This window comes from Thamnophis elegans, chromosome 9, assembly GCF_009769535.1.
Source record: "Thamnophis elegans isolate rThaEle1 chromosome 9, rThaEle1.pri, whole genome shotgun sequence".
NCBI classification, from domain to species: Eukaryota; Metazoa; Chordata; class Lepidosauria; order Squamata; family Colubridae; genus Thamnophis; species Thamnophis elegans.
Window position 1 is genome coordinate 4,206 of NC_045549.1, and position 26,173 is coordinate 30,378.

At 46.4% G+C, this 26,173-nt stretch overlaps 1 protein-coding gene across 1 annotated transcript in view; it reads left to right on the forward strand.

Annotated features, from left to right (window-relative positions):
- Nucleotides 1-257: 257 nt before the first annotated feature.
- LOC116513271 (maestro heat-like repeat family member 5) overlaps nt 258-26,173 on the forward strand; it is a gene marked incomplete at its 5' end in the record, with an annotated part of 49,912 nt that continues 23,996 nt past the window's right edge. Inside the window, 14 exons of the mRNA XM_032224280.1 lie at nt 258-403; nt 1,068-1,222; nt 2,531-2,659; nt 5,223-5,382; nt 8,302-8,357; nt 10,138-10,245; nt 11,214-11,330; nt 13,284-13,403; nt 13,690-13,815; nt 14,495-14,617; nt 18,134-18,213; nt 22,346-22,481; nt 23,547-23,642; nt 24,952-25,056. Coding sequence (XP_032080171.1) covers nt 258-403; nt 1,068-1,222; nt 2,531-2,659; nt 5,223-5,382; nt 8,302-8,357; nt 10,138-10,245; nt 11,214-11,330; nt 13,284-13,403; nt 13,690-13,815; nt 14,495-14,617; nt 18,134-18,213; nt 22,346-22,481; nt 23,547-23,642; nt 24,952-25,056 — 1,657 coding nt within the window. The remainder of the gene's footprint in view (nt 404-1,067; nt 1,223-2,530; nt 2,660-5,222; nt 5,383-8,301; nt 8,358-10,137; nt 10,246-11,213; nt 11,331-13,283; nt 13,404-13,689; nt 13,816-14,494; nt 14,618-18,133; nt 18,214-22,345; nt 22,482-23,546; nt 23,643-24,951; nt 25,057-26,173) is intronic.

The following is a 26,173-nucleotide window of genomic DNA, read 5'->3' on the forward strand; positions in this document are numbered from 1 at the left end:
CCCAAAGGCTGTGAATCTTACCAAAGATTAACCAAATAATACTAATAATACTAATAATAATACATATACATATACATATACATATACATATACATATACATATACATTGTGTGTGTGTGTGTGTGTGTGTGTGTGTGTGCGCTGCAGGACCTGCCAGGCAATCTATAATGGAAATATAAGGAAAGTATGCTGAGTCACCTGATATAAAATGTCCTTCCTTGGAGGAGAAGACATTTTATTTCTCCACTTTGTTCTAGGATCTGCTCGGTTTTCAAGAGAGTGGGCCATCAGAAGAACAGAGTCCGCACTCACCCTTTGAGGGAGGAGACCTGCAATTCAAACAAAGACTCTCCCTGGCAGAAGGAAAAGGCAGACTCCCCGGAGGAAGAGCTGAATGAAAATGGTGATGATGAACTTTGCCTTAGACCTCCTAAGACATGAAATCCACTCCAAGAACAGCATGTAAACTCACTGACTGTTGCTGCAGATATGGTGGTAGTCAGGTTATTGCAGGAACCCCAAGAATAACATCTTATTTCCTAGTATTTACAGCATTAGTCTCCAATCTCTGGCTCTAGTCCGTAGAGCAGATACCCAAGAGCTATTCTTAGATCTCAGGCAGGTTTGGTGGGACTGGTAAGTGTCTACTTCTGGTACTGGAAAATTGTGTCATTCTGGGAACTGTCAGGAAGATTGGATAATGCTTAAGAATACCCAGACAAGACTGAGTGAAATGTCTCAGAGGCTGGAAAGACTTCCCAAGAGAGGTGACAACAAGAGTCATCCTCAGCTTCTGGCATTCCCCAACCAATATGACAATAACTGAGAATATTCAGGGTCGAAGCCCACATGCGTACAAGAGAGAATCATCGGGCGGGAGGAAGAGCAGCATTAGAAAGTGAATTAGAGAAGAGTACAAAATTATGCCTGTGTGGAGAAATATTTTCTTCATTTCTGTAGAATTCATTGAATGTAAAATGTAAGAACTGCTCTCCCTTTGAAAAGATATTAGACAAGGATTAGGCTATCAAACACTGTGGCTGACCCCCTTTTTTTCTGTTTATCAGAATCGCAGGTCTGCTTTTGCAACTTGAGGAATCTCCGAGAAGAAAATGGTCCTTCCCAAGTGCAAGAGTCCACCAACAATTTATGCACCTTGGCAGAGACTAAACTAGCTGGAGTCTTGAGGGCCATTTGCAAGTATCGCCATAGCATCCATAAGGTAGACACTCTTCGAAGTGCTCCTCAAATTAGATGTAACTCTGCTGAACCTGCGACCTCCTTTTGAAGCAGTGTGATCTCCTGGGCCATCTTCAAAGGCAGCCCAAGTAGGATGTGTAATAGTGCTCTGAATATGAGCAAGGAGAACTGAAAGTCAGGGTTGTCAGGGCATCTCAGTTCAAAAACTGAGGCACCAGCCAGAGATGGCCACGAATTCCCCAGCCAGGATCTCTGCTGAAAGAATAGAATAGAATAGAATTTTATTATTTGTATGCCGCCCTTCTCCAGGAGGACTCAGGGCGGCGAACAATTCAAGGGGGAAAAAGGGGAACATAAAAAACGAAATACAATAATAAAAGTAAGCAACAGTCGCACAACCATACATGTCGAGAGGGGAGGGAACTCATCACCCCCAGGCCTGCCGGCAAAGCCAGGTTTTGACGGCTTTTCGGAAGGCCTGGAGAGAGGTGAGCATCCGAATCCCTGTGGGGAGTTCGTTCCAGAGGGCCGGAGCTGCCACAGAGAAGGCCCTCCCCCCGGGTAATAGCCAGGTGGCATTGGCTGGTAGATGGCACCCGGAGGAGGCCAACCCTGTGAGATCTAATGGGTCTGTGGGAGGTAATTGGCAGCAGGCGGTCTCTCAAGTACCCAGATCCAATACCATGAAGGGCTTTATAAGTTATAAGTTAGAAAGCTGGAGTCTGGCGTCAGTAGCAGAGACCCATACCCATGGGGATGTCATGGCCAGGACTCTTGAGAGAGGAGGTGGAGGAGTTCCAGAAAATTGGGGGTGGCAGCCGTATCCCTCCTTTTCCAATACTGTTCCCAAGCCCCATCATCTAGGGGAAAACAAAAGGTGTTTCTGATAAATTTCTTAATGGTAAGAGAAGCTGAAGAGTGGCATTTTTTATTCATATCAGAAGCATCACCATTAAAATAAGGCATATTATATGATATAACATTTAAAATAGAAAATACAAGATTATTTGGCATATTTATCTGGAAATAAATTATGTTTCTCAACCCAAAAGTGTTTTTATCCCAAAAGGCACCTAGACTGGGTTTTTTTCCCCCTTTGAAAACATTCCTCTTCTCATCCAAAAAGCTTCTTCAGAACTGTTTACAAACATTTTCAAAGGGAATCCCCACCCCCCCCCCCCGAAGAAAGTCCAGTTGCCTTTTGCAAAAAGCACCTTTGGGACAATCAAGACCTGGATGATGGAGACACTCCTAAGAAGTGGTGTTTCTCATCTTCTCATAATTTCAGACTTCAAACTACTATATTGGTTTTTCTTTTGTATTTCTTCAGATCTCTCCAAAACACCGGCTGCGTATCAACCAAATCCTGCAGGCTGTGATTAGATCTGCCAGTCACATAGACCACAAATTAGCCAAAGTGATCATCAAACTGGCTGCTGAAGATATGCTAAGAACCACAGTAAGGACCAAGGCGACCAAAGAACCCCCTTTCCTCCCCACTTCCCTTTGGGTAGAACTTCCAGCCTTTGGGCTGCTCGCAGCCAGAGGAACATCTAACCCAACCACTATAGGAAGGCCTAAGTCTGTGGGTCCCCAAGAATGTGCATAGTCCCCAGGAATGTGCATAGTTGCATAGGTCACAGTTGGTTCTGTGGAAACAGAAGCTCCATCTTGATGAAGATGGAGAAGGTTAAGGGGAGATTGGGGGTAAGAGAAGAACCAGTGGGAAAAGCTTTCCCATGGCAGATCCAACATTGGCCTTGATGAATTTTCTGCCTGTGGAGCTATTAAGCAATGAAATGGCTTCCCTTCTGAATTTGTGGCTGCTCCATCACTGGAGGCTTCCAAGAAGAGACTGCACCGCCATTTGTCTGGAATGGTATGAGTGTTCCTGTACTGGGCAAGGGCTTGGATTAGGACCTTCAAGTCAAACCAGTGATTCTATCACTCATCAAAGTGTTTGTCACACAGAAGAGGACAGAACCAAAAGGAATGAGTTAAAAGTATGAAGAAGGTATTTCAGACTAGATGCAAGAGGAACTTCCTGACTATACAAACTGCAAGCCAATGAAACAGGCAGCTACATCTCATAGTGGCTCCTTCATTACTGGGGACCTCTGAACAAGGTCTGGGTGACAACGATCTAGTACAGGGGTGTCAAACTTGATTTCATTGAGGGCCGCATCAAGGTTTTGTTTGACCTCAGGGAACCACGGTGGGAGTGGCCAGGGTGGGCATGGCCAGTTCAACATCACTCATGTCGGGACGCTTGTGGTGTCCCGAGAACTTTACCAGAAAAAAACAGGCTCCTGGGCTCCGTTTTCGGGTGCAACGGTCTTCTGCAACCCTCTGAAAACGGAGCTCAGGAGAGCCACATGTGGTTCTTGCAAGCTCCGCTTTTGGCTGCAGTGGCCTCCTGCAACCCTCTAACAGCAAATATGGAGCTTGGGAAGGCCATGTGCAGCCCTCCTGAGGCCTGTTTTCGCTACCAGAGGCCCTATGGGCCAGTCCTTTGCTATTTCCAGAGCAGCCCCGTGGCCAGGTCTAAGCACCCTGTGGGCCAGAACTGGCCTCCGGCCCTGGGTTTGACACCCCTGATCTAGTAGATCCTGCACCAGTTAGAGGGTGCTGGACTAAAGGTTTTCAATGATTTTTCCAATTCTCTAATTTTAGTCTGGCTGATCATGTGACTGCATCAGTTGTGACCAGAGGAGAGACTGGGATGGGGAGTGTGCATGTGTGTGCAGCATTCCATGTGGCCCCGGATCTCTCAGCAGCTTTCACTACCAGCAACCATGGTGACCTTCTGAACCAACTTTGGGGATTGGGAGTGGGAGGCCCCTCCTTTCTCCATGGTTAATTTCAGTTGGTGCTTGGGACGGATAGCGGCCACGTGGGATTCCTCAGGGCTACCTCCATGTAGGGTCAGGTGCCATGCTTCTCCTTTTTAACATTGACATGAAACCAACAGGTGAGGTAATTTGCCAGTTTGAGGGGCAATACCACCAGTGTGCTGTTACCCAGTTACACATCTGCATCCCATCTGGCTGGACAGAGGTGCTGCTGGGTTGTTGACTGGACTTCTGGGGCCTGCAAAGGTTTGGATGGCGAGGAACTCCCCTTGATTCAATCCTGGCAAGAGGGAATGGTTTGGGTTGTTTGGTACCTGGACTCATGCTCAAAGGGCAGGTGCAGCCATGGCTAGGAGGTGGATTTGCTTTATGGGCCAATTGCTCCCTTTCCTGGACCAGGAGATCTTGTTCCCAGTCACTCTCACCTTGGTTGCTTTTCATTTGGATTACAGCAACACGCTGTACCTGGAGCTGCCCTTGAAGACCACACAGAAGCACAACTGGTCTAAAATGCTGCAATTTATGCATTCTTCCATCTGCCCTTGTCCAGCATTGTGTGGGAGCTACACTGGCTCTCAGTTTTCTTCAAATACAATTCTGCTTTTATACTGTGTTGCATCTTAATTTGAATTGTCTTATTTTCACCTTTGATGGTGTCAAGTTATATTGTAAGCTTGAGAACTTTTCATTATTGGACAGTCTCCCATCCCCTCCTGAGTCCCTCTGGGAATAGGGTGGCATATAAATAAAAACAAATCTCCCTTCCTTTGAAGGAAAGTCAGAAAACCTCCGAGACAAAGCTTCTACAAAAGCGTCTTTCTTTTTTTTAAAAGGATGGTAGTGTTGTGGTTAGAATGCAGCATTGCAGGCTAATTCTGCCAATTGCCAGCAGTTCGAATCTCACCGGCTCAAGGTTGACTCAGCCTTCCATCCTTCTGAGGTTGGTCAAATGAGGACCCAGATTGTTGGGGGCAATATGCTGACTCTGTAAACCGCTTAGAGAGGGCTGTAAAAGCACTATGAAGCGGTATATAAGTCTAAGTGCAGTTGCTATTTGAAGAATAATGCAATAAGAAATCTTCTGTGTGTATTTGTGTGTGTGAGAGAGAGAAAAGGGGAGGGAGAGAGAGAGGAGAAGGCCCTCATTTCTGGCCCCCTTTCCTGCTGCAGGATCTTCAGGACTTGTATCAGGACGCAGCAGGTGACATCCTGGTGGCCCTCTGGTGCCATTTCCCAGCTGAGGTCCTCACCAAGCTGCTGGAGGGTTTCCAAGGGAGGCTGATTCCGTATCGCAGCATCCTCTGTGTGTTGGGGAAACTGGCAAACAAAGGTATCGTCTCTCTTTTCTCCCACAGGCTTTTCAAACTTATTTCTGAATCATTGAAAGGAAGTTGGCCTTGATCCACAGAGAGTTCCTATCTTTTGGAGTAAAGGGGGGCCCGAGAAAAATTGAGACAACCTGAATTCAGAACCTCTCCAGGGACAACTCAGGGTCCCAAAAGCAGAGGGAGGGAAGGTTTCACAAAATTGTGTAGCGAGACCCTAACTCTACTGCGGTCCATCAGAGCTGCTTATCTGTTTTGTTTATTTATTTATGTACCACCTATCTGACCAAATAACCAATATTGTACATCTCCCCCAAACAAACCCCACTATTACAAATCCCCCATAAACAACAAAAAGCAAAAGTACAATGAAAAAACAATAATGATGATAAAATAATTTGAGGTACCACACAACCAACTCAGTGCACCAAAGCACACATATCTGGGTCCACTAATATTCTGACCCTAATGCCTGGCGTGGAAAAGGCACCCTTCCAGAAGTTAAGAAGGGTTGTGGCCATGCAGATCTCTGGGGTGAGGGAGAAAGGCTGTTTAATAGGGCTGGCACCACAAGAGAGAAGGCAGACCCCCTGGCCTCCCAAAATATGTGATGGAAGAGACCCCTCCAACAGGTCCTGCAGGGTAACCTGGCCCTGTGTCGTACGAGGGCTTACTAGCAATGGCACTTACATACCCCCTAGACAGTGGTCTACAGAGTCAGCCTATTGTCCCCAGCCATCTGGATCCTCATTTTACTGACCTCGGAAAGATGAAAGACTGAGAATCTTGAGAATCGAACTGCCAAACTGCTGGCAGCTGGCAGCCAGCAGAATTAGCTGCAGTATTGCATTCTCACCACTGTGCCACCGTGGCTTTTAAGGGTGATGGGTGGCACCTTAAAATGCACCTGGAACCATACGGGACCAGCATGCTGAGCCAGTGCTGTTCATGCAACAACAGTGTAATCTAGGCAAACTTTGGTGCTGCAATATTACACATGCTGCTGCATTCTGCACTAGCTAAAGCTTCCAAACGCTTTTTGTGTGCAGTCCTAAGTACAACGCATTGCAATGATCCAACAGGGAAATGACTGAGGCATGAATGACCATTAGCACATTAATTTAAAAAAAGCAAAAAGAGCCCCCACTCCACCCCTGGAGGCCCTCCGGAGGCTTCAGGAGACTTCCCTGAAGCCTCTGGAGAACTAAAAATGACCCTACAAGCAAACTGGAATTGACTTCCGGTTTGTTCGTAGGGTCTTTTTTTGCCCTCCAGAGGCTTCAGGGAAGCCTCGTGAAGGTCCCAGAAGCCTCTGGGGGGCTCCGGAGGGCCTCTGGGGGGCCTCCTGGGGGGCTCTGGGATCCTCCAGGGGGCGGGGGAGGCTGTTTTCGCCCTCCCCAGGCTCCTATAAAGTCTCTGGAGCCTGGGTAGGGTGAAAAAAGCATGCACAAAATGGGGGGAGCACACACTGGGGCGGGTAGTGCGTTGCATTATGGGTGTGGCACACCCGCACATGACCCCCCTGTGCTCCCCCCCTTATGGCACGCGAGCCAAAAAAGGTTCTCCATCACTGATCTAGTCCAACCCTCCACTCAAGCAGGAAACCCAACACCATTTCTGACAAATGGCAGTCCAATCTCTTCTTGAAAGTCTCAAGTGATGAAGCCCACACAACTTTCGAAGGCAACTTCTCTTCCATGGGTTGATTGTGCTCACTGTCAGAAAGTTCCTCCTTATTTCCAGGTTGAATCTCTCCTTGGTCAGTTCCCATCCATTATTCCTTCTCTGGCCTTCGGGTTCTTTGGAAAATAGTTGGCCCCCTCCTCTCTCGGGCAGCCCCTCAAATATTGGAAGACTGCTATCACGTCTCCACTAGTCCTTCTCTTCATTAAACTATCCATGCCCAGTTCCTGCAACCGTTCTTCATATGTTTTAGCCTCCAGTCCACTAATCATCTTTGTTGCTCTTCTCTGCACTCTTTCTAGAGTCTCAACATCATTTTTATATTGTGGCGACCAAAACTGGATGCAGTACTCTTGGTGTAGTCTTCCTAGGGCTTTATAGAGTGGTATTAGTACCTCATTTGGTCTTGATTGTATCCCTCTGTCAATGCAACTAATGCATTGGCTTTTTTGGCTGCCGCTGCACACGGCTGGCTCTTATTTAGCTGGTTGTCCACTAAGACTCCAAGATTTCTCTCACAGTCACTGCTATTAAGCCTGGTTTCGCCCAGTTTATATGTGTACTTTGGGTTTTTCTTATCTAAGTATAGGATTTTAATCTACACTGATTTTCATTTTGCTAGATGGGGCCCAGGGTTCAAGTCAAGATCCATCCCCATATCAAAGGACCCCAGCACCAGCTTTTTAACGCCATGCTAGACAGAAATAAGATATTACTAATGAAACCTAGCACTTGGATGCTCCTGCCTAACATTCAGCATCTATAACATGGGGGAGAGAGCCTCCTCCCACTCCATGTTTAAGCCCCACATTTTCCCCACCCACCCCATTTTCATCCAGGTATCCACGGGAAAAGAAAAAGAGACCTTTTGCCCTCACCAGACCAGGTGGCAAGATCCGCTCCCCCTCTTTTGTCACCTGAAAGGGGCAATTAACTCCAGTTGCACCTGCTCCCCCCCCCCCGTGCACTGCCTTGGCCTACGGCTGTCAGCCCAGTACTTGTTCCTCACTTTCCCAAGCTGGAGCCAGAGTGGGATTGGCCCAATTGATAACAGGCAAGGCCCAGCCCCGTGTCCAGAGTCCAAAATGACGGCTGCCCCACAGGACCAGAGCTTTAATACTCAAAGCTTCCGACCAGAGTCTTGTCTTCATGATGCCTGCCTGCCGATGCTCCGGGGGCCTCCGGTCTCAGGTCCTCCTCCTCCTCCTCCTCCTCAGTGATTCCTTCTCTCTTGCGCGCAGCTTTCACAGAGAGTGACGCCTTGAAGATTGACGTATGGGAACGAAAGCTGGTGGAGGTAAGGTGAGAACTCTTCTACCTTGACACCTGGTCTGTTTAGAAGGTCTAGGCATTTCAGCTACAGGGCTGAACCTTTAAAAGTCAGTCTTCGGGTTCAGCTGGACGGAGGAGGAGGGAGCAGGAAAAAAGAATACCTAGAAACAGGATGCAGTAAACATTCTGCTGGAGAGTTTTCCCAGCAAAGTAACGGAAGTGACATTGGAAAATTATATTTGGTGATTAGCAGATATAACAGCTGTAACAGAATAACAGAGTTGGAAGGGACCTTAGGGGTCTTCTAGTCCAACCCCCTGCTCAAGCAGATGATCCGTATTGTGCTTTTCCCTAAATTCTCAGGCTGACCCCAAAGATAGTAAGCAAAAAACCCAGCAAATGGCTCCTTGGATTGACCTGGTTCTCACAAGGTCAGCTGCCTCTCAGCGCTTCCCTCCCTTCCTCTGGAGTAAAAAGTCCTGGTCCCTCTTTGTTCCGGTGGCTACTGCTGCTGGCCTTGGTTCCCCCATTCAGACCGTATCTATGGCCGTTTCCTTTTTCTCTGCTCACGTAGCTCCCTGGGACAGCCGTGCCCTGAGCTCATCACTTAGGCCAAAGCCCAGGAAGGGTTTCCCATCTTTGGCAGATTCTGAACTTCAGGATAGTATCAAAATGGCCCCAGAGAATATCTCTACCAGGTAGATCCCAAGGCCCTCCACCTGTCTTATCCCTCAGCAGGAGAACCTCTGTCACATTAGGGTCCAAAGTATTTTAAGGGCATCTCTTAATCAACCCACTCCACCTGTATGTCCCTCCAGTAATACCTTTCCTGCTCTTAAAGGAAGTTGTGCCCATAGGAATTAAAAAGTATGCCATGTTTCTTTAGCTAAAGCTTGTATTATTAATTAACCAAATTTAAACAGCTGCCCATCTTCCCAAACATAACCTTGGGAGCCTTACAACAAAGAGATATAATAACAGTCAATATTATAATACAAATGTAAAATAAATATTATAATATAGGCATACAAACCCAAGGCAAAGAGAGGATAAAAATGGCCACCTCTAAGCCAGTCTCCTTTTGCCTGGGGCTGCAGGGGGGGGGGTGGAGGTGGGGGGTGGGCTGAGAACAGAGCCAGGTCTTGAGTGGCTTGTGGAGTGTCAAAAGGGATGGGGCTGAACTAATTTCAGGGGGGAGGATGTGTGAGAGAGAGAGAGAGAAAGAAAGAGAGAGAGAGAGAGAGTGCACGCCATGGCTGAGAAAGCATGTGCCACATCTTGGTTCTCTCTTTTCGTTGGGTCTTTGCCCACTTCCTCCTAAAGCGAGCTCCCTCCTCTCTCCTTCCTTTGAAACTCCTCCTCTCCACTTGCACAAGTATTCACCCCAGTGACCGGTTGTGGTCAGATGCTAGCTTCCTGCTTTAGCTTCTTGTGGTCAACTAATATCCTGTTAGGTACTTACAAAAACTTATGAAAGGCAGGAAAATAGCTCCAGGGAGGCGGGGTGGGGGGTGGGGTGGGAATGGGGCAGAGGAGGTTGGATTCTAACAAAATGCGCTTTGGCGATTGTGTATCAAAGCAAAGCAAAACCCATGATTTTATTGTATCGTTCCACCCCACCCTGTAACCTTAGCAGGCCAAGCAACTGCAGTGCCTCAGGGGAGGCGGAGGGGGGCAACGGCAAAGGGTGCCCCTCTGTCCTCCGGCTTCCCCTCTCTGTCTCTCTGGAAATGTCGGTCTCTTTCTCTCAGGCTGCTGAGCTGAACAACGTCCCTCTCTCTGCTTCTTCCATGTGCCGCTGACAGTTTGCAGAGCGACTGTTAATTGACGTCACCGACAAAGCTTGCTTTGATGAGCTCAATCAAGAGCTGAGGAAAGTGGACCAGCAATGCAGCACCCAAAGCCCTGAAAGGGTGAGTGGGGGGCTTCTTTGTTTTCCATCCCAAAACCACAGAACGGAGGACCGGGGTGCCCCCTGTGCGAGAGGAAGGCCAGCGGGCGTTCAGTCACCCAGCCGGCCTCTCACAGCCCCCAGGATGGGCCACGCAACTCCTTTGTCCCGGGAAGAAGGCTTGCCCACCTCTGAGGCTGGCGATTTTGTTGCAGAATGCTTCTGCTCAGAGGTTCTTTCTCGGCACCCACTAAAATCAGCAGCCATTTCAACTCAGTGTTTCTTGCCCGGATTGCTCCACTCGGGTCTTGAACTCAAGCTGCCCAGGAGGGCATTCGTTTCTCTTGCAGCTGCAGGAACCCTGGTGGCTCAGCTTCCTCTGATGACCCAAATCCTTCTCTGTGCTCTTTCTGGTCCTCTTGTCATCCTGTAGGCCTGACGACCTGAGCGCAGAGGACCCGAGCACAGTTAAACACTGGACTGGCCTCTGTCTCCCACTGAAACAGGATCCCATGGCATCCTATGACCGTCACCACCCGAATGTACTGACCCATCCTGAGCTCCACAGAGCATGGACCCACCCCAACCCTAGCCCCTTGGCTGTCCTTAGTAGGATCCCCTCCTTCCTTTCGTATTACTCAGCCACCCTCCTGCCCACCCAGGGTTAGAGGTCAACCGTTTCTTTAGTGGTTTGGCTCTCTCTCTCCCTATGGGAACCCTCAGCCGATAACCCCTCTCCCATCTGGCCTCACCACCACCTTATTTAAATCTCTGCTGTTATGTAGATTCACTATTATGCTGGACGTCTGTGAGCAGGTAGAAAAGAATGCTTCTTCTTTGCCAGGAGCCAGAAAGAGCTCAGCAGCACAAACAGAATTTAGAATAACATGGGGCGCCATACACACACACACACACACACAGACACACACAGACAGAGTGAAATTTGTTCCAGTTCTTTTGGAGAGCTACAGCTATTTCTTCTTTATGCAGATCTTCCTGTATCAGTACTGCGGAGCCATCCTGCGTGCCTCAGATGACCCTCAGCTAATCCAGGTCCAGCTCTTTACCCTCTTGGCCATGTGCCAGCGAGGAGCCCTGGAGGCAAAGGTGAGAGGGCAGCCACTTTTTAGTCCGCCTCCTTCTTCTGCTGCCTCTAAGCTGGAGAGAAGGAAAACAGTTCAGGAGGTTATCGCAGAGGAGGACCCTCTAGAGGATCTATCTATTTATCTATCTAACCTCAATCTATCTATTTAGGCAGACATCCTTAAAATTAACTTCTGTTCAAAAATATCCTACAGTACATCAAACGTCAAAATATTTTGCTTCACTTTGTATTAGTATGTCAAGTTTGACCGTTCTTCTCCTTTAGTTGCAATCCTTAATCTTTCTAGTTTTCTCTAGTGTTCAATTTGTAAAATCTTTTTATTTTTTTAAAGAATTTAAAGAAACAATAGCATTTTCCCATAGGAAGGCTTCTTTGTAATTAATTCCAAAGTATTATTTAAAATTTATCTGGACCCTTAATCCATTTGTAACTTTCTAAAACCAGTCACCATATTGTTGTTTACTCCAGAAAAAAAAGTTCTTAGACTTGTATTTAAATTTATTTCACTGAGGATTGAATGAAACTTACCTGGTGCTGTAAAATCTGTTAACCCAAAAGTTCCTAAGAGCTGAAAAGCAGTTAATAAATTTTCAAAAGTAATTAGAAAAGGTAGTTTATGAACCCAGGGTCCTTTTAAACATGCCGATCACTGTTTGAGTAAGATGTCTCCCAGAGCGGTAAACCTGCAGGAGATCACCGTCTTGGGCTCCCTTCATGGAGAGTGGCTACCTGGAACACCCGTGGGTAATCTCAACCCCACTCTTTCTCTGGAGAGGAGTTATGAGCAGCCAGTCTGCCCATCACTCATGATTCCACCAGGATGGCTGGCTGACTCCACTTTCGGTTTGCCATTACTTGCCCAAATGCCACCACATTAGACAAATTGACAAACTGCTACATTTAAAGTCAGAAAATGAAAGTCTCCAACTGCATATGAAATCTGTAGATTGGAAAAATTGTCGGATTGTTTAAAATACAAATAGAAGCTACATAACCATTATTCTCAGCCTCTCTCCCTCTTTCCCTCTCTCTCTTGAAACAATATTCATTTCCAAACTGATAGGTATTAACATACCATCCTTCCTTGCTTAGCTGGTCATTTTTAGCTTGAATTATTATGATTGGTTTGATAGATTTTATTTTATTTTATTTATAAGCTCTCTATACCTAAATCATAAACTATTCAAGACTATGTGATTTAAAAGAATGAACCCAATAAAACATATCTCTCCAGGAAATATGAAAAGTATGTTTAAATCATATCACTTATGCAAGTTCACAAATTACCCCAACCCAGGGTCTACTGGAAAAACCAGCTTGTAATTTTATTTCAAACAGTAAATAAATATTTGGTTGGATGATGCCCAGCTGCTATGTTTTATTTTTATATTGTGTATTTTATGTATTTATTTTATTGTAAGCTTCCTGGAGTCATGAAAGTGAATTAAACAGCTGAGTAAGTAAATAAGTAAATAAAATATTTCCTAAAATATATATAGGTAGGGTTAGGGCATTGCAGATCCTGGAGGAGGAGAGTTTCCAGTCCTATCAAGCAAGGTATTTTCTTCAGAATAATTATTTCCTGGAACACGATGCATAAAAGAGATTTTTACATGTTTCCTTGTTCATTAGCAATTAGCAGCTTTGCAGGTGTTCCTGTGGACAGTATAACCAGGCAGCCCAGGACACTGTGGCACCATCTGCTAACGACTGTGAGGGGCTCACGGGTTCGTTGCCCTGTCCTGGTTGGAACAAGTCCCACCTCGCATTGCTGTTCGGTTCCAGCGGAGTTGATGGACTAGAAGCAGAGCAGCGCATCCCTGCCGGCCCTGCGGCTGAGCAGACGGGCCTTGCCTTCCCTGCTTGGGAGAGCAAAGCGGAGCTCCTGCTAGGCGCTTCCTAACTGCTGCTTCCCCCCCCCCGCCCCCGCCCCTCACCCTGCTCTCCCTTCGTAGGGCATCGCTGCTGCTTGTGGCTTGGCTGCTTCTCGCCACATGGACGAAGTTTTTAAGGCGCTGGACAATTTCGGCAGGACTCTTTCCACCGCAGAGATCCCCGTGTCCAAAACCAACCAGGTAATGTTAGACAGCATCAAGTTAACGCTCAGAACATCATTAATCCTCTTGTTTTGCTGGTTGGGGGATATAATTGTGGGTAGGGAAGCCTTGTTTTCGTAAGGGGAGCTCATTCCTGGGGCTTTGCGGCTTCTGCCCTCCCCGCTTCTGCTGCGGTCCATCCACGGTTCCTTTGGCCGGACCGCTTCTCGTGCCCTCACAGCTGCCGGGCGGGCGCCCTTGACAAGAAGGGTGGGAGCCCGTTGCCTGGGGGAGCTGATGGAGGGCTGGGCCTTCTTCCCTACAGCTCTGCCAACGGAACACACTTCTGCTCTGCTACGGCCGGGTGGCTCTGGGGATCAAGGAGGAAGTCCTGCCACGAGTGGAGCTCATCATCACCAGGCTGATCGAGTACTTCCTTATCGACCCCTCGGTACATTTTCAGGCTTTGAACCAGGGAACTGCCCTGGTCACCCAACCTTTCTCCTTGGCCGAAAGGCAGGGGGGGAAGGGAGCTGGCCAGGGGGAAAAGCAGCCCAGCTCAGCCGGGGGAAGCCAGAGGTTCTGGAGGAGCTGAGTGGGGCTGTGATGGTGCCCCTTACAGCCATTTGGCGGGTGGGACAGTGGTTTCTGGACTTTTGTCTGTTTTCTTGTTCTGGGAAACGTTTCCTGTTTATAATGTCTGGCATTTCAATCTGCCTCATCAGAAGCCTCCAGTTCTGGCATCCCCATGGGAGGAAAAATCCACTTGGTATCCCCATTTCCTGGGGGCCGGAAGAGTAAAATGAAAGGAGGGAAACATCTAGCACCCCCTCCTAATATTAATCCTTCCTCTTGTCGGCCTGATGAAACAGCCATGCATAGCTGGGGGCGGGGGTGGGTGGCTCCCCCAACACAGTCTCCTCCTCAGACCCACAAGGCTCCCGTGCAGTAAGAGGAAAAGACCAACACTTTTCGTGCAACGTGGGCCTTTAGCCTTCCAGGGTTTCCCAGCCAGCAGGACCCTTTCTGGGAAGTCACTTGCATTTTTGAAGGGTGCCAGGTTGGAAGATCCTGAGCCTGGCTGAGTGTCTGTTTGCATCCGCTGAGCCATTTCCCGCTCTCTGCTGTAGGACCTGAATCTGAAGAAGAGCTTTCTGATTGCTGTGCTCATGCTCCTTGAAGCCATCACAGCCACGGGCAAAGCCGGGGCAATAAGGCTGCACCCGAAAGCACGCCTAGTGGAGTGCCTAATAGTAAGTAGGCTGCCTTGACTTCCTGCCAAAAAATCCCAGGACTTGCCCTGGCCAGTCTTATGGTGGCGCAGTGGTTAGGATGCAGTATTGCAGGCTGACTCTGCCCACAGCCTGGAGTTTGATCCCGATGGGACTTAAGGTTGACTCAGTTTGGAATGGTTGGTGACGCTTCTGGAGGCACACAGCAGAGACTAGGCAACCCATGACCTGCTGGGTCATCGTTTCACAGCTGTTTCTGTACCAAATTCTCAATGCTTTCACTAACGATAGAGCTTCTAATGTACAGCTCTTAAAGCTCTTAAAAATCCAGGGAGGTATTCAGAGACGCATCTATCTGGAAAGTCAATCAGAATAGAGCTGGAAGGGACGTTAGAGGTCTTCTAGTCCAGCCTCCTGATCAAGCAGGAGACCCTATACCATTTCAAACAAGCGGCTGTCCAATGTCTTCTTAAAAAACCTCCAGGGATGAAGCACAACCTTTGAAGGCAAGCTGTTAGTTATCCTCACTGTTGGGAAGTTTCTCCTTAATTCCAGGTCGCTCCTCTCCTTGAGTCACTTCATTGTTTCTTGTCCCGCCCTCTGATGCTTTGGAAAATAATGACACACACACACCCCTTTGTGGCAACCTCTCAAGTACTGGAATACTGCTATCATTTCTCCCCTAGTCCTTCTTTTCTCTAGACTAGCCAAACACAAATCCTGCAACTGTTCTTCCTATGTTTTAGTCTCCAGCCCCTTAATCATCTCAGCTGCTCTTCTCTGCACTTTTTCCAAAGTCACAACATCTTTTTCGTAACGTGGTGACCAAAACTGGATACAGGTGTATTCCAGGTGTGGTCTTACTAAGGCTTTATAAAGTGGTGCTAATACTTTTTGGTTTTGATTCTGTTTATGCAACCAAGGATTGTGTTAGCTTTTTTGGCTGCCGCCAGACACTCCTGGCTCATATTTAAGTGATCGTCCACTAGCACCCGAGGTCTCTCTCACAGATTGTTTTTGAGCCAGGTTTTTCTTCTTCTTCTTCTTCTTCCCAAGTGTAAAGCCTTGCTTTTCTCCACATTCAATTTCATTCAATTGCATTGGATAGAGCCCATTGTTCAAGTCTGTCAAGATCCTTTTGGATCCTGAGCTTCTCTTCTGGGGTGTTGGCTATTTCTGTCACCTTAGTGTCATCTGCAAATTTGATGAGTTCCCCTTCTATTCCCTCATCTAAGTCATGTATGAAGAGTACTGAGCCCAAGACGGAACCTTGTGGTACCCCACTGCTTACTTCCCAACATGTAGACTCATTACCATTAAGGACTACTCGTTGAGTACGGTTTGTCAGTCAGTTGCAAATCCATCTGGTGGTGAAGCTGTCTATCCCACATTTTCCTAGCTTCCCAAGAAGTGGGTTGTGGTCCACTTTAGCAATAGCAATAGCAGTAGACTTATATACCGCTTCATAGGGCTTTCAGCCCTCTCTAAGCAGTTTACAGAGAGTCAGCATATTGCCCCCAACAATCTGGGTCCTCATTTTACCCACCTCGGAAGGATGGAAGGCTGAGTCAACCCTGAGCCGGTGAGATTTGAACCGCTGAACTGCTGATCTAGCAGTAGCCTGCAGTGCTGCATTTAACCACTGCTCCACCTTGGCACTTTATCAAATGCCTTGCATTTAAATATACTACGTCCACAGCATTTTCCTGATCTACTTAGTCACTTTGTCAAAGAATGAAATAAGATAGGTTTGGCATAATTTATTTTTAACAAACCTGTGTTGGCTACTAGTTATAACTTCATTTGTTTTTACATGTTCACAGATCTGTTTTTTTAATTATTTTTTCCAGTATCTTCCCAGGTATGTTAGACTGATTGGTCTATGGTGCCCTGGGTCTGTTTTTTCATTTTTATTTTTTCCTTTTTTGAAGATGGGAACCACATCAGCTCTTTTCCAAGTCTCTGATAATTCCCCGATGCTCCAAGAGTTTTTAAAGACGTGATACAATGGTTCTGAGATAACATCTGCCAGTTCCTTCGGAACTCTGGGATGTAATCCATCATGCCCCAGTGATTTATATTCATCAAGGCCAGATAGATATTCTCTTACCATTTTCTTGCTTATTTTAATTTTTATTTGTAGTCTGCCTTTAACAGTTATGTTTTTGGTAGGTTGGGCTACAGTTTCTTTTTGTGTGAAGACTGGTGTAAAGAACGAGTTAAGCAGCTCTGCTTTCTTTCTACTCCCTATAACCTGCTTGCCATCTTCTCTCTGTAGTGGACCAACTGTTTCCTTGACATTTTTCTTGTTATTTATATGTTGAAAGAAAGTTTTTTTGTTATTGCCAGTCTTTTGCTGTGGTTGCAAGTAATCCATATTGAACTGTGTAGCACACTCAAACATCAGGAGTTGGCAACATGAAATGAAATTTGCATTATGTCATAAAGTGTTTTAATGATAATTTTAATAAAATGTTTTAGAAAATTTGCAAAATTTCAATTCCACAGCATTCATGTCCCCAGGACTTTGGACACATTCTGTAAGTTAGCCCATTTGAGGTACTTTGGTTCAAAAATGGTTGCTCTGTAACGCATTGTTTTGCCCACTTAAAGGCTACACACAGACAAAGAAGAGAGTCTTGGTAGTATAGAGATACAATTTCAGCTTAACACAGTTTACAGAGGTGCTGGGTTATCCCTGTTAGCCTGTCTGGGCAGGCAGCTGCGCTTTGGAGCCAGCCTGCAGGTGAACCTTGCCAGTCTAGTTTAAAATCCTATTGCTCACCTATTTATGCACAAAAGACAGGAAAGAAGGAAGGCCTTTCTATTTCTTTAGTCATTATAGTGCATTATAACAACCTTCTTTCTCGTTTGGGCTTGATCCAATTCTTAATTTTTATATTTTATGGATACATCATTTAGATAGTAACTTTTAAGATTTAATAATATTATTCTATGGGGTCCCACACTGCAAAACTGTTGCTGCAAGATGAAGCTCAGGAGGATAATTTTCTTTCTGGAATGATCCTCTGCCAGTGAGGTCTTTCTGCTTAAAAGCTGTGTGTCCCTTATGAGCTTCTGGCCATTGGGAGACTGAGGAAAGCGGGGGGGGGGGGCTGCTGTTCAGGGATCAGAAGAATCTCAGCATCACAAATGCGGGAGGCATTGATTTTTTTCAGCCCAGGATTTTTAGCCTAGGGGAGAGGGGGAAATGGGGTTGTGCAATCAGAGGCAACCGGAAACCAAAGCAGAGACCAGAGGCCTCCTGTATGTCTTCCCCTGGGCAAGGAATGCATACTGATGACAGGTGTGTGGCCAGATGGGAGACAGCAGAGAAGGGCACCTCCCACCTGGTGAAGGCCTTGGCCCTAAGTGCCCACCCTCCGGAATACGAAGCGGTTGTTCTTCAGAGCAGTTCAGTTTCCAGTAAGGCCACGTCCCCTGATTGTCTCCAGATCCGTAGAGGCTACCCAAGTGAGAGGGCCTCTCCGACTGACCCTCACTCTCTCGTTCTGTCTCTCCCACACTGGCTGGCAGGTGCTGATAGAAAGGGAGCCCATCCACGTTCTGGGCAGCACAGTGCGTCAAGATGCGATGTATATCGCCAAAGAACTCAGGTAGTGGAGCAGGGTACTCACGTCCTGTGGGGTGGGATGGTGGGGAACGATTTTGCCCATTCTGTACATTCGAGAGTGCCCTGCATAATAACACAATGGCTTCTTTTGAGGAGACTAAATATAGTTTAGCACCTCATCTAGGATGTCTGGGAGGGGGAGAGGAACAACATTTTTATGTCCTTTATCCTGAATTGCTCCAGCAAAACTGTAGAAAAAAAAGAAAAACCAATTTACAGATCATTGCAACAATGGACAAGCTGTCTCAAAGGTGCTTTTTCAAGAGCACAGTAATTGGGATGGCTGGGCATCTCCATGGGCAATGGACCAGCTGGCAATAAGCCAGAGAAAAACAGTGAAATTTTAAATTGATCCATTTCTTTCATAATCATCGAAGTATAAGACATGAATTAATTAGAGCAAAGATTGATGACCTCCCATAACTGGTAAATCGTCCATGAATTGAGCAGCAGGAGGTTCTTCTGTCCACTGTGCCTGCTAAGTGAACCCCAGTGCAGTTTCAAGTGTGTGGACCCCATTTTAATAATAATTTTAATAATTTTATAAAACACATCAAGAAATTGCAGCTTCCTGCAATAACACTAGCGGAACTGCAAAAAACTGTGCTACTCGGTGCATCGTACATCTTAAGAAGGTACTTGGATGTTACCTAGGATGCTGGCAGCAACCCGTATCAACCATTAGCACCAGTCAATGGTATTTGTGACACATTTTTTAATGTTCAGTTGACTGAGTTTCATGTAATGAATAAGAGATGATAATAATAATAATAATAATAATATAATAGAAATAGAAATAGAAATAATAATAATTACATCCACGTGGTGACACTGATAGACTGTACCTGCCCCGAAAGTCAGGTGGCAGAGGATTATTATAAGTGAAGCAAATAGTTGAAGAAGAAAAACATGCACTGGATGATTATTTAAAAGAAAGTCAAGAACATCTATTAATCGAAGTAAAGAACAAAAATCTACTGAAGGTCCAAAAGACGAAACAAGAATACAGAAAAGATGTGATAAAATCAAGAATGGAGAGTTGGCAGAACAAAGCACTGCATGGCCAATTTCTGGAAAAAATAAAAGATAAAGTGGACAGTGAACAAACTTGGTTATGGTTAACAACAGGTACATTAAAGAAAGAAACAGAGTCACTAATCCTGGCTGCGCAAGGACAAGCTATCCGCACAAATGCCATTAAGACCAAAATCGAAAAATCCTCTGATGATGCCAAATGCAGACTTTGCAAAGAAGCTGATGAAACTGTTGATCACATACTCAGCTGCTGTAAAAAAATCGCTCAGATTGATTATAAATTGCGGCACAATTCAGTAGCACAAATGATCCATTGGAATTTGAGCAAAAATTATAATATTAAAACAGCAACAAACTGGTGGGAACATCAGCCTGAAAAAGTCACCGAAAATCAGATGGTCAAGATCTTGTGGGATTTCCGTATACAAACGGACAAAATACTGGCGCATAATACACCAGACATCACACTGGTTGAGAAAAATAAGGTCACAATCATAGACATTGCAATACCGGGTGATAGCAGGGTCGCCGAGAAGGAACATGAAAAAATCGCAAAATACCAGGACTTAAAAATAAAAATTCAACGACTATGGCACAAACCAGCAGTGGTAATTCCAGTGGTAATTGGTACACTGGGTGCTATTCCAAAAGCACTGGAATTACATTTAAAACCGTTAAAAATTGACAAAATCACCATCAGTCAAATGCAAAAAGCCGCACTGCTTGGATCTGCACGCATATTGCGAAAATACGTTACGACGTCCTAGGCCCCTGGGTGGGGCCCGACTAGTAACCAATGCCAAATCCGGCGAAACAACTGGCCGCTGTGATACAATTGTATAATAATAATAATAATAATACAATTGTATCACAGCGGCCAGTTGTTTCGCCGGATTTGGCATTGGTTACTAGTCGGGCCCCACCCAGGGGCCTAGGACGTCGTAACGTATTTTCGTAATATGCGTGCAGATCCAAGCAGTGCGGCTTTTTGCATTTGACTGATGGTGATTTTGTCAATTTTTAACTGTTTTAAATGTAATTCCAGTGCTTTTGGAATAGCACCCAGTGTGCCAATTACCACTGGAATTACCACTGCTGGTTTGTGCCATAGTCGTTGAATTTCGATTTTTAAGTCCTGGTATCTTGCGATTTTTTCATGTTCCTTTTCGGCGACCCTGCTATCACCCGGTATTGCGATGTCTATGATTGTGACCTTATTTTTCTCAACCAGTGTGATGTCTGGTGTATTATGCGCCAGTATTTTGTCGGTTTGTATACGGAAATCCCACAAGATCTTGACCATCTGATTTTCGGTGACTTTTTCAGGCTGATGTTCCCACCAGTTTGTTGCTGTTTTAATATTATAATTTTTGCACAAATTCCAATGGATCATTTGTGCTACTGAATTGTGCCGCAATTTATAATCAGTCTGCGCGATTTTTTTACAGCAGCTGAGTATGTGATCAACAGTTTTGTCAGCTTCTTTGCAAAGTCTGCATTTGGCATCATCAGAGGATTTTTCGATTTTGGCCTTAATGGCATTTGTGCGGATAGCTTGTTCTTGCGCAGCCAGGATTAGTGACTCTGTTTCTTTCTTTAATGTACCTGTTTTTAACCATAACCAAGTTTGTTCACTGTCCACTTTATCTTTTATTTTTTCCAGAAATTGACCATGCAGTGCTTTGTTCTGCCAACTCTCCATTCTTGATTTTGTCACATCTTTTCTGTATTCTTGTTTTGTCTGTTGGGCCTTCAGTAGATTTTTGTTCTTTACTTCGATTAATAGATGTTCTTGACTTTCTTTTAAATAATCAGCCAGTGCATGTTTTTCCTCTTCAACTGTTTGCTTCACTTGTAATAATCCTCTGCCACCTGATTTTCGGGGCAGATATAGTCTATCAGTATCACCACGTGGATGTAAACTGTAGTGCATTGTCATTAGTTTCCTGGTTTTTCGGTCCAAAAGGTCCAAATCAGCTTGTGTCCAGTTAACTATGCCAGCTGTGTATCTTATAACTGGTATTGCCCAGGTATTTATGGCCTTGATTGTATTTCCATTATTATTATTATTATTATTATTATTATTATTATTATTATTATTATTTGTCAGTGTACAACATATGTACAATGAGATTGGTTGAGCTCCCTCAGTGCACCTCCCAACACAATACAGCTCACAGTGAAGACAAAAAGTCCCTAACCCAATAAATCCTATTAACAAACACCCAGTCCTATTGCACCAGTATGAACATGTTACACATTGCGCCGGCCCTGCAGGTCCATCGTACAGTGTAGTTCAGGGGTGGGTTCCACAGTCACTATTCTGGTTCACTCCTGGGTGCACTGCGCGCACGTGTTCCGTGTGCATTTGTGCGCTTGATGTACACGGCACGTGCATGCACATGCAATAAAAATTGCTCTGTGTGTGCATAGAAGCAAAAAACAAAATGGCAGCACCATAGGAGAACCAGTTCGGGGACATGGCAGGCCTGGGTTGCTGCCAGTTTCAGCGACCCAGGCTGCCAAACCACTACCAGTTCGGCCAAACTGGTCTGAACTGGTAGGGACCCACCACTGATGTAGTTATGATGTAATTTTACATTCAGGAATCTGGCAGCCCACAGATAAAACCTGTTCTCAATTTCCTGGATGGGGAGAGTCCAAAGTACTTCAGATTATTTTCCCATAGACCTGGGAAAATGGCGACTTGAGCAGACAGGGACCTGACCGAAATGAGGCAGAGAATTGGTGTGGCGTCCAGGCAAGAGGCAGCTCCGTCTTTCTCTTTCTTGTCGCTTTCCTTCAGACTCTCAGGGGGGTGGGAGCCCTTCCTGGGGACTGGCCCTTGCTGGGGGGCTCGATGCGTTCCCAGAACCTGCTGAGACAAAAGGGTAGAATCCAATCTGTGAAGAATTCTGGGTTTCCAAAGCCAAGAGTGGGGCTCTTTTGCCCACTCAGATTCAGACACATTGTCTTTCTGTTCATTTTGAAGTTGAAAGCAAGGTCATCCATTGGGCAAAGTCATGTGTTTCATCATTTCTTCTAGCAGCTAAATCTCAGGTGTGTTTCTGTTCCATCAGCCACCTGAAGCCCCTTCTTGAGCCAGAGAAGAAAGCCAGCCTACTTCATGCTTCTTTCAAAAGTGTCTTTTGCCTGGCCCCAATGGAGATCCTGGAAGGACAGTCTTGCACAGACGAGAAGACATCGGACATAAAGGTGAACACTTTGAGTATCTTATCCAAGACCTCCTTATTTCCCAGACAGAGTTTTTTTAATTTCTGGAGGTTAGTTACCACAGGGGTTATGACTCTGCTTTGGTTATCTGGCCTAACAGATGCAAATCTATGCATAAGTTCCAAATTTATTTTCCAACTTTACATAGAATTATTTCAAAAAGTACAGAGGAGCAGGAAAAAGGGGGGAGAATACGGTTGGTTGTGGAGATGCCTTGGGATAAATACCACACGGGAGGACGATAACCTCTGGGGTGTGGGAGACGAGGGCTCTCTGTCTTTCCCCAAGGACTTGTGGATTTGCTGGCTGCTGTTTGGCTCCAGTCTGAACATCTCAGTGCCCGAGTTATTTCCTGCTATTATGGGGAGCAGTTTCGCTCATGAAAAAGACAGAAAGTCGTGGTCTCTACTTGTTCTGTCCCGGGCAATGAGGTCTCACTCGGGCAGCCAGTTAACTGCACACGTAGGAATCTCTTTAGATCAAGTTTATTATCAGCCATTCTTAATAGCAAACACAGTTCAGTGTGTTAAGATACTTCTTGAATCTGGTTCCATTACGTGTTGTAAAAAGACATTAATTTTCTCTAACCCATGCTGCAATGCAAGGCTGCTTTCTGGTAGACGAAGGGCGATTCAGAGAGTGACCAGTAATAAATCACTTTTCCCGGGCAGAGTACCCCGCTGCCCAATCAGGGAACACAGGTGTGGTCACATGTTATGCAATTACATTTCCCACAAGGCAGTTCTGTCTACATTTCCCATGAGTTAGTTTCTTAAAGGAGGCAGTTCTTAATTCCTACATTCGCTATATACTGTTGGGACAGCACACTACTGAATAAATGAATTGGTCTGACAGGGAGGGAAGGGTGAAGGCAAAGGGTTTGTTTTGGGGAAAGGGGTTGCAGCTGCCGGTGGTTCTGTCCTGAAGAGCCCTCCAGGGTGCAGGAGGCTTCCTGGGGTCGTGCCCCTGCCCACAGTCCGTCTTGTTTGCCCGCCTGGGAAAAGCTCCCGGGGAGGCCTTTGTCTTACTGGCCTGCTTGTGCATCAGGCCTTCTACCAGCAGACGGTCGGCTGCTTCGAGGAGATGCTGCAGGCTCTGTTCTTGGAGAACCCACAGCCCAGCGAACTCAAGCACATGATGGAGGTAGGCAGAGGGAAAAGCTGGCGCCCGAAGAGAGGCTCTCTGGAGGAGGGGAGCAGAGCCCCTTCGGAGCATCCCTGGCATGGGTGTGGGGAAGAGTCTTCGGGGGTCCCTTGGTTTGCGTTAGCCTGGGTCTGTATTATTAGACTGTATTTTTTCCATCCCTGTTAGTCATTTTAGTGAAATGTGCAGCTGCATAAATCGATGCCGGTCAATCCATCCACCAATCTCACAGGCAATGGGAACAACTGCTGCCGGCACAGAGTTATGGGTCCCTTTTAAAGCCGTATAGAACAGGGGGCTGTTGCCTCTGCCGCTCTTGGCACTGATCACCCCACCTGATGACCCAAATGGCTCCTGGGGTATTAGGGAAGAGGCGTTTCTCTTGGTTTTCTGACCAATAGCCGCTCCAGAGAAAACCAGATCGGGCCTATAAAATCTGTGAGATCAGGTTTAACTCTATTCTTCTTAGGGCATTCTGTGGAAATCTCGCATCAGCTATTTACTGTCGTCAAGGAGGTCAGGGTGCTTCCCTCAAGCCCACAGAGCAGGTGTCAAGCAGCTGTCCAGGTGTGGAGGCAGGCATCCCAGCAGTCCAGCCTCCACTCTGAGTGGATGCCCCTGGCAAGGAGTATGGGAATGAGGAAGGGGAGAGGTCCCTGCTCCTTGCAGAAAGCTTTCAAGAGTCTGGTACCTGCACCGGAGTAGCCTCTCTGGAATAGCTCCAGAATCCTGGGTCCTAGGGGGACCCGGCACTCATTACCTTACCAGTTCCGTAGATTCAAGGCGCACCCCGAGGCCAGCTCTAGGCAGGTTGGACCCAAAGCACAGTCATATTCTGGCACCTTCTGGTTTTGTTGCCAATTTCAAAAAGACATACTCTTGTTTCCTTTTTTCCCTCAGGATTTTTAGCTTTATACTTTAGATTTTCAGCCCAGGACCATTTTTTATTCTTGGAGTGTTCACCTTCTTTACGCTGCAAAATTACATTCAGCTCTCAAGAGGACATACTATTGATGCTTTTCTGTTTGCTTTTTTTTAATTATTTGTTAAATTTATTTGCCGCCCATATTGTTTCGAAGCAAATCTGGGCTGCTTACAGCAGTAAAAGCATCAAAATTATAAATGTTAAATATTTCTAAAGCAATAAAAATGGAAATGGTTTTATTGTTTTATGGAAGCTTTTTTTCAATTTTGCCACCACCACCCCCACAAAAAAAAGTGTGCCTCTAAAGCAGGGCCTGTTCTTCCCTGAGCTGGCCCTGCATGCTTCACGTAACGGCCACAGTTTTGTGCCTGCCTTTCCTCACAGCTCATAGAACCATGGATGGTATCCAAGTTAGATCATGTGCGCGAAAGAGCCGTGGAGACAGCAATGAAGCTCTTGAAGTTTGTAGCTGACCGCTTCCACCTCGATGTGAGTATCCATAAACTGCGCCGCTCACCTTCCTAACTGGAGCTTCCTCTCCTCAGTCCAGGACAGGACACGGACACAAGGACCAAAGCCTATTAGCTTAGATAGGTGGGCATCCTTTTAAAGTTACCACATGGTGGGACTTCAGGGGCGGCCTTCTCCATGGCTGCCCCAGCCCACACCCTCATGTCCACAGGGCCCCCTTTTTCCCCTGCCTTCTAGAGCAGGGCTCCAGTAACCGGTCCACGCAAACAAGCAAAGCCCCACCCGTGAGAGGCAGGCAGCTCACGAAACTACGCCCGCTCCGGTCTGCGGAAAGAACTCCCTCCGTGGAACCGGTCCCTGGGACCCAAAAGGTTGCGGGTGGGGGGGGGCGCCTTTCTAGAGGGCTGTGAAGACCAGGTTCTTTCCCAAGCTTTGCACTAGGATGGGGCTTGAGCCAGGAAGGCCTGGGGCCTAGGGAGGAGGGCCCCTTCGGTTTTAGCTGTGCGTTGGTGGATTTTTGAGAGCCACCTAAGGATCGTTATCTCCGATAGACGGCCATATAAAAATCCAGCGGCCATTCGAGTGGGTCCTGGCTCTGAGCAGTAGGGCACACTCCTTCAAACAGCAGCAGGGCCCCCGTCTCGAGAGAGAAGGCAGATCAGCTGCCATTCCAGTCTGGACCCACTTCCCACCCAGCCACCATCTGCCCTGCAGATGAGCACCTGGCCCCTCTTGTCTGGCGTCAGAAACTAAGCTGGATCGGGCCCGGTCAACATTTGGATGGGCAACTACTATATTCAAAACCAGGATTTCAGTTACTTTTTGTAGAGCTCATAAATGAAAAAAATAATAATAAACTAATTTCAATTTTATGAAGTTCCTGTTTCATGAAACTCAAACCACCTCCAGTTTATAAATTTGTGATTAAGATTCTTATCTCACAGACTGCAAAACAATTTAAAAGCAGGGTTATAAATCAAAACAATCTGCAAAAGGGCCCATCTGCGTTGGGGGAGTTAGGGGCTGAAGCAGAATGAAGCAGGGCTTGGTGTGTGAGAAAGGTCTCCTCCCTGGCAGGAGAAGGAAGGGGCCCCAAAGGCCCAGCTCTGGCCACACAGACACACCTGCATACAAT